Genomic DNA, 13,426 nt, shown 5'->3' with positions numbered 1-13,426 from the left:
GGAGTACTAGGCTGCTGAGCGGAGGTCTGATCAATCACACATCTAGGTCCTTAGTTCCCTTCTGAATTGCTGGAGCGACAGAGCGATCCTTAGGTGCAGGAGGAGGCTGTTGCAAGCCTTGGCTGCCAGGTGCGAGAAGGAGCATCCTCCTCTGTTGGCTTGAAAGATCCGTGGGGTGTCTGCAAGGGAGGCCTATCGAAGGTGTCTGGTCAGTTGTTAGGTCAGGCGCTTATTGATGTATGCTGGTATTTTGTTGTACAGGACCTTGTAGGCATAGGCCAGCATCTTGAACTGGCATCTCTTCTGAATCAGGACCCAGTGTAGTTTCTTGAGGTGAGGTCTGATGTAGGTCCTTCTGGTGAGGTTGAGTAGGAGTCTTGCCACTGAGTTCTGGATTGTCTGGAATCTTTTCAAGAGGTGTGCAGTGATTCCTACATAGAGTGTGTTCCCATAGTCTAGTCTGCAGGTGATAAGGGCCTGCATGACGGTCCTTATGAAGTTGACAGGTGGGAGGGACAAGGCAGGTGGGCGGGAGCTTGTACTGGTGGGAGTGAGAGAGGGACGATGAAGACAGAGATTGACCAAAGACAAACCAAAACAAGCGAAAGCAATTAAACTGTTTGAAAAGTGAAAGAAGCCAAAACCAAAGGAAGCAAATGAAACTGTGTGAATGCAAATCAAACCAAAACCAAAGGAAGCAAATAAACTGTGTCAGACCCAAAGAAGATTAAATCTTAATGTCACCAGGCAGAGGTTACCTGACAGCAGGACGGAACCACCAGCCCCAAAGCTGGGAATGAGGCACAGTCACAGATAGATGGGCAGCAGCGGCTGGTGTTCTTATTCCTGGTCCTCACAGTCCATGTTCTCTTCCTGGTTATGTGACCACTAGACAAGATCCTTTTGTTTCTGGTCCTTCTTGCTTGGGTCTTTGTATGCCTAATACTCTTGGTTCAGGTCATCCTGGACCTCCTGGTCTTTCCAGTCACCCTTTCGTCCTGATCCTCTTGACCCTCATCTCCTTGTGGTGGTCCTTCTGATCATTCTCATACAATTCCTAGTACATCAGTTCCAGATCCTGCTGGTCCCTTTGGTCCACCTGACCTCTTAAATCCTGGTCCTCTTTGACCTTGCTATCTTAGCCCTTGCCTTCCTGAGTTGGATCATCTTGGCCCCCCCTGGCCCTGTGCCTTATCCTTATGGTACTTCTGCCATTTAACCCAATGGATTGGGCCCTCTGGTTCTCTTTGTCTGGACCCTTTTGAGCATCATTATTTTGGTCCTGGTTTTCCTAGCCATTCGGTCCAGTCCGCTGAGTCTTCCTGGAGCTGGCTGTTCTGGTCCTCTTGAACTTTCTCATCTTGGTCCCAATACCCCTAGATCCTGGTCTTTTTGCTCCATGTGGTACTCAGGGCCTTGCTCCTATGGTCCACTTGGCATTCCTGGTCCTGTTCATGGTCCACTTAATGGTTATCCTTCTACTCCTCTTTGCTTTGGTTGTTGTCTTCCTGGCTCTGTTACTACTGGTATCCTTGGTACTAGCCCCCCTCATTTTCCTTGCTTTTTCTGGTCCCCTATTCCCATTGGACATACTCCTCATGCTCCTAATCTTCATAGTCTTCCATAATCTGCTCCTAATAGTCCTGCTCCTGCTCGTTGTCTTTGTGTTTCTACATCAACTGATCATGGTCCTCCTTGCTCTGGTCCTCCCGTTTCTGGTCACCCTGTTCCTCATTTTCCTGACCATCTTGTTCCAAACCAGGTGGCCTGGACCTCCAGGGTATGGTCATCCTGGCCCTGTTATCCCTTTTCATGATATTCCATTTCCTTCTCACTTTAATCCTGCTGTTTCTGGTACTCTAGGTCTAGATTAAGGGTGGGCAGAATTGTCAGAATTTGATTCTGTGGTTCAAGCTAGATGGAGCCTTTTCTCTCCCTGATGTTCTGATCAGAAAGCCAGCCAACCAGCAATTGGAGTCACTCTGGTAGTCCTTGGTAAAAAAGGCTGAACAGATCTCAAGCAGCAGGGCAGGCCTCTGAGGGTTCAAGACAGGCTTTCGGAAGCAGAGCAGTCTTTGCAGGTGCAACAAAGCAATCTTCTGAAGAACACATCAGGTCACACCAGCAGGCAGACCTCTAAGAGTACTTCTGCTGGTCCAGAAAGTGAACTGAAAACTAGTTCTGCCAGTCATAATTTTATACTTGGTGCCTTCTTTGAAGTAGGAGAAGTTTCAAGAGATTCCCCTTGAAGTTCTTGAATTTCCTGCCTCCCTGCCCTGGCTGAAGGCACAATGGACTAGAGTGAAGTTCATTGTGTGTAGGCAGATTACAGCCTATTGAATTCCAAGTAGGGAAGTAGGTATCTTCGTCCTTCCTCCCAATCCTTCGGGCCCATGCAGGCACACCTAATCCTTCAACTGCGTGGCTTTTTGGGAGGAATGTAAAAAGACCAACTGCCAATTACACCCAGTCATATAGGCACTTAGTGCAAGAAAATAGCACATTTTTTAAAGTGGCATTTTCAGAATTGTAACTTAAAATACAACCTTACCCATTAAAGAGGGTTTTAAATTACAATTGCTTATACACCGAATATTTTTGTCCACCTGTTCCCAATCAAACATTAACACTTATGAAATGTATTAAGATAACCCAATGTTACCCTTTGGGAGAGGGAGGCCTCACAGTAGTGAAAAATGAATTTGGGAGTTTTTCACTACCAGGATGTGTAAAACGTAAAAGTATATGTCCAACCTTTTCATTACAATGCAACCTGTTTTGTGGGCTGCCAAGGGCCTACCTCAAGGTGGACAAATATGTGCAAAAAGGGGAGTTTAAGGCTTGGCAAGAGGTTATTTTCCCAAGTTCAAATGACAGTTTAAAATGCATTCAGGCTGCAACTCAGACCTGGGACATGTTTCAAATGGCTATTTAAGTGGGCAGCACAATATGTGCTGTAGGCGCATGAGTATCATTTAATTTTCAGGCCCTGGAATCAAGCTATCCTGGCTGAAGAGGGGGGAAACCCCGAAACCAGTCCTAGGATGCTTGTTTCCGGTCCAGGGAGGACCTATTTTGTCAGTTCAGGCTGGACTGTTCCCATGAGGCACAGGGTCATGACTGATTTGCATATGTCCATGTCTAAACTGGGATGGCATGGTGAGCAAAATAATGATGGATTTAACCCAGATCTCTTGACTGGGCTGAATGTTTTGAATTGTTCTGTATTCCGTCCATCAATTGTGTATCTTTTGCTTTCTCGCCCTGGGTATATGGTATACCACCTTAATAGGAACTTATAAGTTAATGAAATATGTCAATTAGGTGTAAGCAAGTTTTACCATGTTTTAGGGTGTGAGCACAATCACTTCACCTCTGGTTAGCAGTAGTAAAGTGAACTAAGTCCTGAGGCCAGCAAAAAAGATTTCAGAAAAATGGGATGGTGAAGGCAATAGGTTTGGAGGAAGATCACCCTAGTGCTGAGAGGTCTAAAACTAATCAAGCATAACTCCCCTTTAAAAAAAAAGCCTAAAGCTAGCACAAGGCCTTCTATAAGAAGCTCAAAAAGAGTCCAGACCTAAAAAATCATCAAAAAGAGAATCATGAACATTAAAAGAACCACTGCAGCATACATGCCATTATTTTAGAAGATGAAAGTGAGATACTAAAAAAAATCCAGAGAATGTATTCCCCCTCCCACACCCAATTGACTTATGTTAAAGCAGAGGTCATTTCAGGCAGGAACTGTCAAAATAAAGACATTTTGGGGTAGAAATCTGCCTGAATTGGGTCTATATGCATTTATGTACCATGATTTACAACCATACTCATTAATCTTTGCCGTCAGCCAAATACTCCTAGACTGGAGTGCGAAATATGTGTGTGCTATATCCTCAAACTCCTGAAATAGAAGTTTGATTCCTACATTTCTTATCTGAATATTGAAATAACCAAATTATTTTATTCAAAATTGATTGTGCTGTTTTTTCATCTGCAAACAGAGAAGCTTAATTCAAGCACTCACCTCTGTATAAACTATTGCATATTTGTGTATGTACTCACTTTCAAATGCCTCACACATGTTGTATTCCAATTACAAAATGCCTACCACTCTACCATTGCTCGGAGTCCCTTTTTTCCTGAAGTCCTGCTAAATAAAGAGCTCGTTCATACTATTTATTCGGTCAAATTGTTCATCATCTCTACTATTTAGCCTGTGGCAGGATAAATAGCAAAGGTTATTACGGATACATATATAGCAGAGATTATGCACTATTTGGCTGACCTCTGATTAAATAGCCACTTCCATATACTTAACACCTCCTCTGCCACATGAGCATGAGGATCTATTTCAACATAAGCTGAGCACACCTCAACCCTCATGCACAGAACATAACTCTGCCACAACAGACTCCTCTCAATCCTCTTAGTTTGTACCCGGCCTTCGATTTCTCCATTGTAAAGCACTACAATGCCACATCAAAGGTATTTTGACCATAAAGAAAAACGAAGGGGCATATTTACAATCCTTATTGTCACAGGAACGTCTCTTTTATCGACATTCCTGTGGCGGTAGGGGCGTCACCTTATTTACAAGGCAATGTTAAGCCACTTAACAATGCTTAACACTTCCTTGTAAATAAGGCACCCTTTCACGCTATACTTAGCTTGAAAGGGATGGACAATGTAAGTTGTGGTGGGCATTCAACTGCAACATATATTGATTTTGACGCTGCCCCAAATTTACAAGGGTGGCGTAAATATTTGGCAGTGCAAAATTACGACAAAAAAGTTAGGACTTAATGTGGCGTCACAAGGAGAAATGCTTTATCTCTCCTCGCTTTTGCTTTTTCTATGTGTGTTGCATTGTGCAGCACACATAGAAACAATAAAATGCCATGCATGATTGTTTATGTGCAGGAAGGTGTCCCTTCCTACACATAAACAAACATTTTAAAAATGACGAGTTGCAACTTCTATGTGTGCTGCGCAAAGAAGCACACATAGAAGTTACTAATCGCCATTTAGGATTGTTTATGTGCAGGAACAGACACCTTCCTGTACATAAACAATCGTTCCCATTGCCTTGCACTATGGTGCAATAGTGCCTGCATTGGCTCCAGGCAGCTGTAATTAGTGCCAGCACAGGGGGGAAAGCAGGGCTGCATCGTATTGTTGTAAATGCGGTGCAGCCCTGCATTTCCAAAGTGTCTAACGCCACGCTCCGCCACTTCCCTTGTAAATAGACCCCTCATAACCTTAAGTGCTCCAAAATGCTGCTCATGTTTTAAGTGAAAAGTAAGCAACATATTTAAATTATCTATATATGCCCAGAGATCTGAAATATAATGAAAAAGACTCCTGTAGGCTGCAACTCCCTCAGAAAGATGTAAATGTAAATGTAGTGTATTTATATAGCGCACTTCTACCCAGAGGCCTCGTAGCGCTGTATTCATACCGCTGTGGAACCCATCCTGGCTTTCCTGTGAAATGTCCACTCCTGGGCACCCCCAAGGTGAAGCCAGGCATCCACAGCGCTGCTGAGGCCGTTGTGAAGATTAAGCAAGCTATTGCCCAGAGTGGGACCCATGATTAGACTAGGCACCGAGGCGAGAATTATCAGGTCCGGGGAAATTGAGTCCAAGAGCCGCCGAGGCGGGAATTGAACCCTGGTCCCGGGCCAGAACTCTGCATCAGGGTCTGCCGCTCTAACCATTGAGCCACGCTTCTCCACCGTAACTAAAAAGTAACTTATGAAAATCTAAAACAAGCATAATACTTGTGTTGTGTATGAGTGTTAATGAAGTTTGCACTGCTGCTGCATGTGGTGTACTTGTGCAGTTTGCTACAGTGAAAAAAAACTAAAAAGTAGTTGCAACTGCAAAGAAATGCATACATATAATTTAATCTGTTATATTTCAATGTACTTTTGAGTTGTAAAGTAGTTCTTCATGTATGACTGACAATGCAAGCACTCCATAGGAGGTAGACTGATACACCAAACAGCCAGTAGTGTGAGGTGGGTGGAGCGAAATCAGCCAACTCTCTGTATATGTTTAGGAAGCGGTAACAACAGGTCTTGCAGACAAACCATGCTTTCAAACCATGCCTAAAAACAAAAAAGGAGCCTCAGGAGCCTCGATTTGATCCCTATTTAAACCTACACCAGCTTGCTGGCCTTTGGCACCAAGATCAAATGTACATACCTGCAGCTCCGTTGCAAGGTTTGTGTTTACTCCTAGGATATCTTCCACCATGCTGTCCGTCACTGGGAAGTTGTCCGGGATTTTGCTGCACTTCTTTATCATCATTGGATCCACGCCATTGAGGAACTGGTACCCAAAGAAAGCATCTTCTTTCCAGTGATGGGACACGTACTCTACGTGAAAGAGAACGCAGAAATGGCGATAAGATTACGCTGGCTAGAAATGAACACTCTTTTCCCTTTGTGACTGCTGTTCGCATAAAGAAGATAGGGTTTTCTCCCTTATCTCTTCAGAATCTGCAGCCCTACTTTTGTGGTTTTCCGGCTTAGCGCTTATTACTTTCCAGTGCATAAATGCCAATATATACAATTCAGGTGGGCTTTTTTTTAGCAGTCTCCCACCAAAAACCTCCTCTGCTTCAGTATAAATCAATGGGGAAAATACATTCCCCTAATCTCCCACTTTCCAGTATTAAAATGTTGGTATGTATGCCAGGGACTGTTTTCAGCATGGAAGTGGCAATTTATCTGACCTCTGGCCAAATAGTAAAAAATCTCATACTATTTACGCTGCAGCTGGCAAAAAAGTAGGCATTGTTTGCTAATTAACCAGCGGCCGACTGAAAACGTCACTGTTTATTCAAGCACAGGTAAAATAACAAAAATTATGCATTCATGGCAACAACCCCAATTCAGGCAGGAGACTCCTGATATTTCAAGCCAAAAATGTCTTTATGTTAGCTGTCTTCGGTCTAAACATGACTCTGCTTTAATATTACTCATTGGGGAAAATACATTCCCCAATAATTTTTTTAACAGTGTTGCCCTCTTTGGAAATGTTGGCAGTAATGAATATGTACTATTTGATTGGTGACTGGAAAAATAGTGTGAAGAAGGTCTTTATTTAACCCCTTCGCTGCGGCGGCTATTCCGCCACAGCGCTAAAGGGGCGGGGCGGCTGCGCGGCGGCCGCATGCTGGTGACGGAGCCGCTCCGTCACCAGCCGCGGTTGAGCTATGCTGGTGACTGAGCGGTTCCGTCATGACCCGCCCCGCTCATTAGAACGCCCGCGCACGCGCGAAATCAGCGCCGCGCAGGCGCGGCGGCTGGGCCATGATGGAACCGCTCCGTCATCAGCACAGCTCAACTGTAGCTGATGACGGAGCGGTTCCGTCATCAGCATGGGAGGGGTTAAGAGGACATAAAGAAAAGGGAGTCTAAGCATTGGCAGCTTGATGGCCATCTTGTAGGAGGAGTACAGGAAAGTGTGTGAAGCATGTGAAAGTAAGTGCATATACACATGCATAACAGCATGTACATGCATGAATTAGAATAACAAATTTAGAAGTACAACTTCTGTTTTACGAGGTTCAAGTTATGGAAATTTGATGTTTGGGATGAAATCGGGAGTATTTGACGGTCAGCATATGACTCTCTTGAGTTATGTCTGCAACAAACAGCATGCTTTTAAAGCATTTTATATAAATGTTTCTTTTTGTGAGATTGCAATGTTTTTAATGCTCTATCTTTAGGATGATTTCTGAGCATGGACTCCTTGGCCCTTATTTATGAGGCCTTGCGTCAGTTTTGCGCCGCCGGTGCGTCACTTTTTGTGACGCACCAGCGGCGTACAAAATGCGCCTTGTTGCGCCATATTTAAAAAGTGACGCATCTAGGTAGATGCGTCACTTTTTAAACCCCTGCGCCACATTATACCCGCAAAAAGCCTCGTAATAGTGACGCAGTGAAATCTATGAGATTTCACTGCGTCACTTTTAGGATGCTGTTGCGTCAAAATCTTGCGCCTGCCTCACAGCAGGCGTAAGACTGACGAAAGCCCTTTCACATGGGGCTTTCCCCATGTGAAAGGACGCATTGCTGGAGTTGAGTCACTTTTGTGACACACTCCAGCAATGCATCACTTTTGCGCTTACAGATGCGTCAGAAATACTGACGTATCTGTAAGTCCTTGCGACATGATGCGTCATACATTAAATATGACGCATCATTGGTGTTGCAAAGGAGTGCGCAGTGAAAAGTGACGCATCGCTGTTTTCACGCAGCGATGCGTCACTTTTCATAAATGAGGCCCCTTGTGCGCTACATATGGTAGGTTGTACTTCCTTGGTGTTGCCCACCTGGCAACACAGCAGCAGCTAATACGCATCAGCAAACAGTGAATGCAGAGAGACTGGTGGTATCTGAGCTGAAGATGGCGTGCCTTTCCATAAGGCAACTGGCGCTAGGGCACCCAATGCTTTGGAGCACTTGCAAGAGGTAAATTGGGTGAGATCCCAGTAATGGGACTTTTCAGGAAAACGGGAAGTGAAAGCAGGTAATTCTTGTCTATTCACTCAGCAGCAAGCTCAATAAACAGAAACCTGTTCACCCTATTCACCAGAGTAAGTTTCAAGCATAGATACTTAGTGTTACCATGTCATGCGTGGCCCCTGTGTACTGCCAAGTACCACGCATAAGGACATAGGCTAACACATTTTAGTGCAGGTGCCTGCATCACTACTGCATTAGTCATGCATTTTATAGCTCCCAGATTTCGAAGAGGCACTGCATAAAATAACCAATGCACCTATTCACTCCACATGTCAGATTGCTGGAGAAAGATTGCAGTTCTCGCTGTATCCTCCTTCCCCACCTTCCCATCTGTTCTCTCTCCTGCTTGTGTCCTTAACCCTACTAATGTGCTTTTGTTTCCTGATGAAAACATCTTTGGAATTCTGGGCCTCTAGTCAGGTAGCATCGGCGGCAGTGGTAACGTCACGCAGGGTACACTTTAGTCCAGGGGTCTCCAAACCGGTCCTGGAGGGCCGGATCCATGCCAGATTTTTAAAATTACTACATGTATCTCAATGGGGATATCCAAAAAATCTGGCATGGATCCGGCCCTCCAGGACCGGTTTGGAGACCCCTGCAGTCAGTGCACAAATCTGTCATCAATGTACCTGTCCAATGAGAGTCAAGGACCCTGACTGGACCCGCCTCTCTCTTGTAGATCGTACACATTCAAATAATGCTGTGATATATTCCACATAAGGCTGACAGGCATGGGCTGAAGTTCAAATGTTTACTTACAGAATAGAAAGCAGAAATACAAAGATGGTCCACCAATCAATTAGTAAAATAGTACATAAATCATAAGTACAAAGACCTCAGTAAAGTTCAATAGAAAATCCAGCATAGATTCGCCTTCTGAGGTGGGAAAAAGTGGACTCTATAGCAGTTAAAATGCAGGTCCCTTTATAGGACTTTAGACAAAGGACTTCACACATACACTACAGTAGAGCATGTGGGCATATTATCAAGGGGGTTTATCTGCGCTTTTTTGGCTTTAAAAGCCAAGAAAGCGGAGATAAATTTATCTCCCTATTACCTAGCTGTCGCTAACACCAGTTAGCACCAGCTAGTAGGAGATAGCGACCATCTTGGGCCCCGCTTTGCATGTCAGTGATATTTATCAATAATGACATGCAAAGTGGGCGTGCAAAGATGTTAGCGACTGGAAACAGTCGCTAACATCGCTATCTCCTATTACCAATTAATGGAGATATTCGCGCTAAGCGTGAATATCTCCAAAAGCTAACACCTGCCCTGAGCAGTTCTTAGCCATGTTATCCAATGGGAGGTGGATAACATGGCTAAGAGCATTAGCTCGGTAATGCATGAATATCGCTGACTTTTCAGCGATATTCATGCATTGCGGCCGATTTTTATCGCATTTGCGATAAACCTTGGTAATACCAAGGTTTATCTGCGATAAAAATCGCCGCAGCTGAGCTGTAAACTTTTGTCCCTAACCAAGCAATAGCGATAATTATCGCTATTGCTTGGTAATATGCCCCATGGTTCCCAGGATGTCATCAATGGGGAACAAGCAAGAAGAAACATTTTACTACAGAATTCATGTGAGGATTCTCTCATAATGCTAGTACATTAGATTCAGCTATTCTCAGAGTCTGTTCAGGTAACATGAGTTGTTACGAAGTATGCAAGGCAGCCTGGTACAGCTAGGTCGTCCATGTTTAATATGGTGGTGGTGTCTGTTACACACCGCCAGCCATATTACAATGGGCATTTTTGAATGCCTTTCCGTGGCGGCAATGCCGCCACGGAAAGGAATGCGGTATTCACTCCAGGGGCCCCCTGCGGGCCCCCAGAATGAGGGGGGGTTGTATTGTACATGGGGGGGTGGGTACCTGTGGAACCCCCCTTCATTTGCATAAACAAAGCGGCAGGCACCGCGCGGTGCCTGCCGCTTTGTTTATGCAAATGCAGGAAAGCATTTTCAGCATTGTGGCCGGCGGTGCAGAGAGCACCACCCGCCACAATGCTGAAAATACAGGATGTGCCCGCCACTGTGGCGGGCACATCCTAATAGCCCCCGAGGGACCCCCGCCCTTCTGGCAGGCGGCCCGAACACCGCTAGGATGACGGGCGGGCAAAGTCCGCCCGTCATCCTAATAAGGCCCTGAGTATGCAGGATAAGACGTGGGGGCTGGTGGCAGGTGCGGTGCGTCCATTGGGGCGTGGGGGCGTAGCCCCCCCGCCCTTAGCTCCCTCGGCGTCTTTGAACTTAAGTAAACTGAATCAGTTTACTTAAGTTCAAAGACGCCGAGGGAGAAAACTGACAATCATGTCAGTCAGCATGATGTCGGACCACCCACCCCATTCAGAGACTGAAGGGGGTGGGCGGTCGGCGTCATGTTGACTGACATGATTGTCACCAGGGGCAGGCAGCAGCTACACAAGTGCGCAGGAGTGGGGACGGAGGGCGAATTTTCGCACCGTGCCCACTCATGCGCACTTGTGTTTTCCCTTGTTTCACATGCCCATTAGGAGCCCCTCGGCCTCCTAATGGGCGTGCTGCGGGCGAAGATTAGCCAGTGCCCCTAAGCCATGCCTGGCACTGTTGGCAGCACCAGGATTGGCTGAGAGGGGCTGCCAGGGCCGTTCGTGAACAAGGCCCCAAGGGGAGCAGCAGAGGTGGCGTGGACCGGCTGAGGTAAGTTTTCCGTTTATATTATATTTCATTCCCTGCCAGGCTGCCACCCACCCCTGCGCGAACAACCCCCCCCCCCCCGCGCGACTGGCGCCGAGGGTACTAGGGCGCTTTACACGAACGATGAAATCCGATATATATATACTGCTTTCCTATGCAAGATCCGACAAACACACAAGACATAGGCAAAAGGACTGCGCGCGCACCCACCAAAACTGACTGGTGGCACAAGTCTCGGGGACAGCATCTATGCATGCCTGATTTACAGGACATCCCCGGGGGGTACCAGGCCTGAAGCACTCCACCGCCAGGGGTCACACTAATGCATCAACGGAAGGCTGTGTGGTTATTTATCCACATACTATCATCCTGGCGGAGGACGGTGTTTATCTTTTTTTGTTAAGCCAGTTTGGCATGCACTCCCATATTTGTTTAAATTTATTATGGGCCGGACGGGTAGCTGCGTTCCCTCCATGTAGGTATATTTTATTTGTAAATGTGCTGAATACTAAATATGGATGTGGTAACTTAGGACACATCGGCCTTTTTGAAAAATATGTATTTGTGCTAGTAGGAAGGCATACAGCATTAATCTTTTTTTTGGCAACAGGTTTAAATTTTTTTAAATGTAATCTTCCTGGCCACTTTGTAAAATGTTAACAGTAGATAATTGCAGTTTCTTAAATGATAAATAATTAAATCGTATTGCTTTATTAACCTTCCTGCTTCCTCAAATTTGCTTGAAAATGCACCATTTGCCACTCTTTTGTCAAAAATTCCCCCTGTAGGTTGTTCGGGGTTGCTCGCTCGCCGCAGTGCAGTACGCCAATAATTTTACGCCTCACCACTTTCAAATGTCACTAGCCACCCCACCACTGGCTGGTGGGGGGTGGCCCAAAAGACAAGAGGCCGGAAGGTTATTCACATCCCCAAAAGCGAGGCTTACCCTATTAATCTGTCCAACTGGTGCCTCCCGTGCAAGCAGTGTGCACAGGCGATCTCAGGCACGCGCAGCTCTAGCACAGTCTGGTGTGTACAGTACCCCTGCCAAGGACAACGTGAGGAATAGAATGGAACTGAAGGTATTAAAACAACAAACCCTTTTGTGCTCCATCGCTGTGTTTACACCGTCCTTAATCCCAGCAATATTTAAAGTCAGCATTTCTATGCCTGACAATAAAGCGCCCGCACCCGGCCCGGCCAGTGGTGGCCCGGCCTAGATGAAGCCACAATGTGCCCTTTATCCAGCCTCAAGCCTCATTTGCATGAGGAGGAAGAGCGCCCGTGCCAAAACTGTAATTAAATGTGCAAAAATGCAAAGAGCGGCGCTCACTCGCCCTGCCCCCACCGCAAGGCCTTTCACACCTGTCAGTGTCCTGGACACCCGCCCGGGCTGCAGCAGCTGCAGAAACAAAACGGCTCTTTCAAAGCAGAGCAGCAAACAATACAACAAGCAATTAATTTAGTTTGCAGCAATGCCGCCAAATCTGAAGTGCGTCTCTATGCGGGATGCAAAACAATTTGCTACTGCTTCAGAATTCTCAATTTAACATGCTGCCCGCCCCGTAAACGCATCTTCAAAACAGAAAGATTGTCATCTTTTTGTAGGCTATTACTGCAGACATTTCCACAGTCCTCCGTCAATCTTAATTTTTTTCTAGGCACATTACTAACCATTACTGAGTTCTGCCTGATGGAGAATAAATGTATTTTCTAGATAAAATGCCCGTATCTGAAGAGCGCCTAAAAAGTGCCGCACAGAAGAACCAGTTCCTTTCTTATGAATAATAATAGCAAAGAGGCAGGGCATTTGCCTCAAACGTGAGACTCTAATCAAGCAAACATGCTCAGAGCCAGCAATGCGCCTGATCTTGTGAAGCGGGGGCAAAAGCGAGTTAGATTATAAAACAGAACAAGAGGCAAAGCAGACTTTTGGTGCGCATGCGCACGATGTGAAGCATTGTGTGCCTACAAGAGTCTGGACAGGTCAGGCAAAATAGAGTGTGAACGCAGGCAGCCAATCATAGGAAAAAACAATCATTTACAAATGCAATAGGACTCATATTTACCCGAGTCCTATTGCATTGTAAACAAAAATGCGGGCGCTGAAGAAGGCCGTTACGGGAGTGATTTGGGGGGGTGGTGTGGCCAGAGAAGTCACAGACTGGAGGAGGGAACAGGGGGAGGCAAGGGAACAAAAGAGTTGA

General features: G+C 45.8%; 1 protein-coding gene across 3 annotated transcripts in view; it reads right to left on the bottom strand.

Annotated features, from left to right (window-relative positions):
• Positions 1–13,426, bottom strand: part of LOC147678117 (hydroperoxide isomerase ALOXE3-like) — a 186,462-nt gene that overhangs the window by 107,630 nt on the left and 65,406 nt on the right. For all 3 annotated transcript variants that reach the window (XM_086945973.1, XM_086945974.1, XM_086945975.1), the window contains exon 6: positions 6,207–6,379. In XM_086945973.1, the coding sequence (XP_086802099.1) occupies positions 6,207–6,379 (173 nt within the window). The remainder of the gene's footprint in view (positions 1–6,206; positions 6,380–13,426) is intronic.

The sequence above is a fragment of the Lissotriton vulgaris genome, chromosome 12 (assembly GCF_964263255.1).
Source record: "Lissotriton vulgaris chromosome 12, aLisVul1.2, whole genome shotgun sequence".
Taxonomy (NCBI): domain Eukaryota; kingdom Metazoa; phylum Chordata; class Amphibia; order Caudata; family Salamandridae; genus Lissotriton; species Lissotriton vulgaris.
The sequence above is the reverse complement of the archived record's forward strand: the minus strand, read 5'-3'. Positions and strand labels throughout refer to the sequence as shown.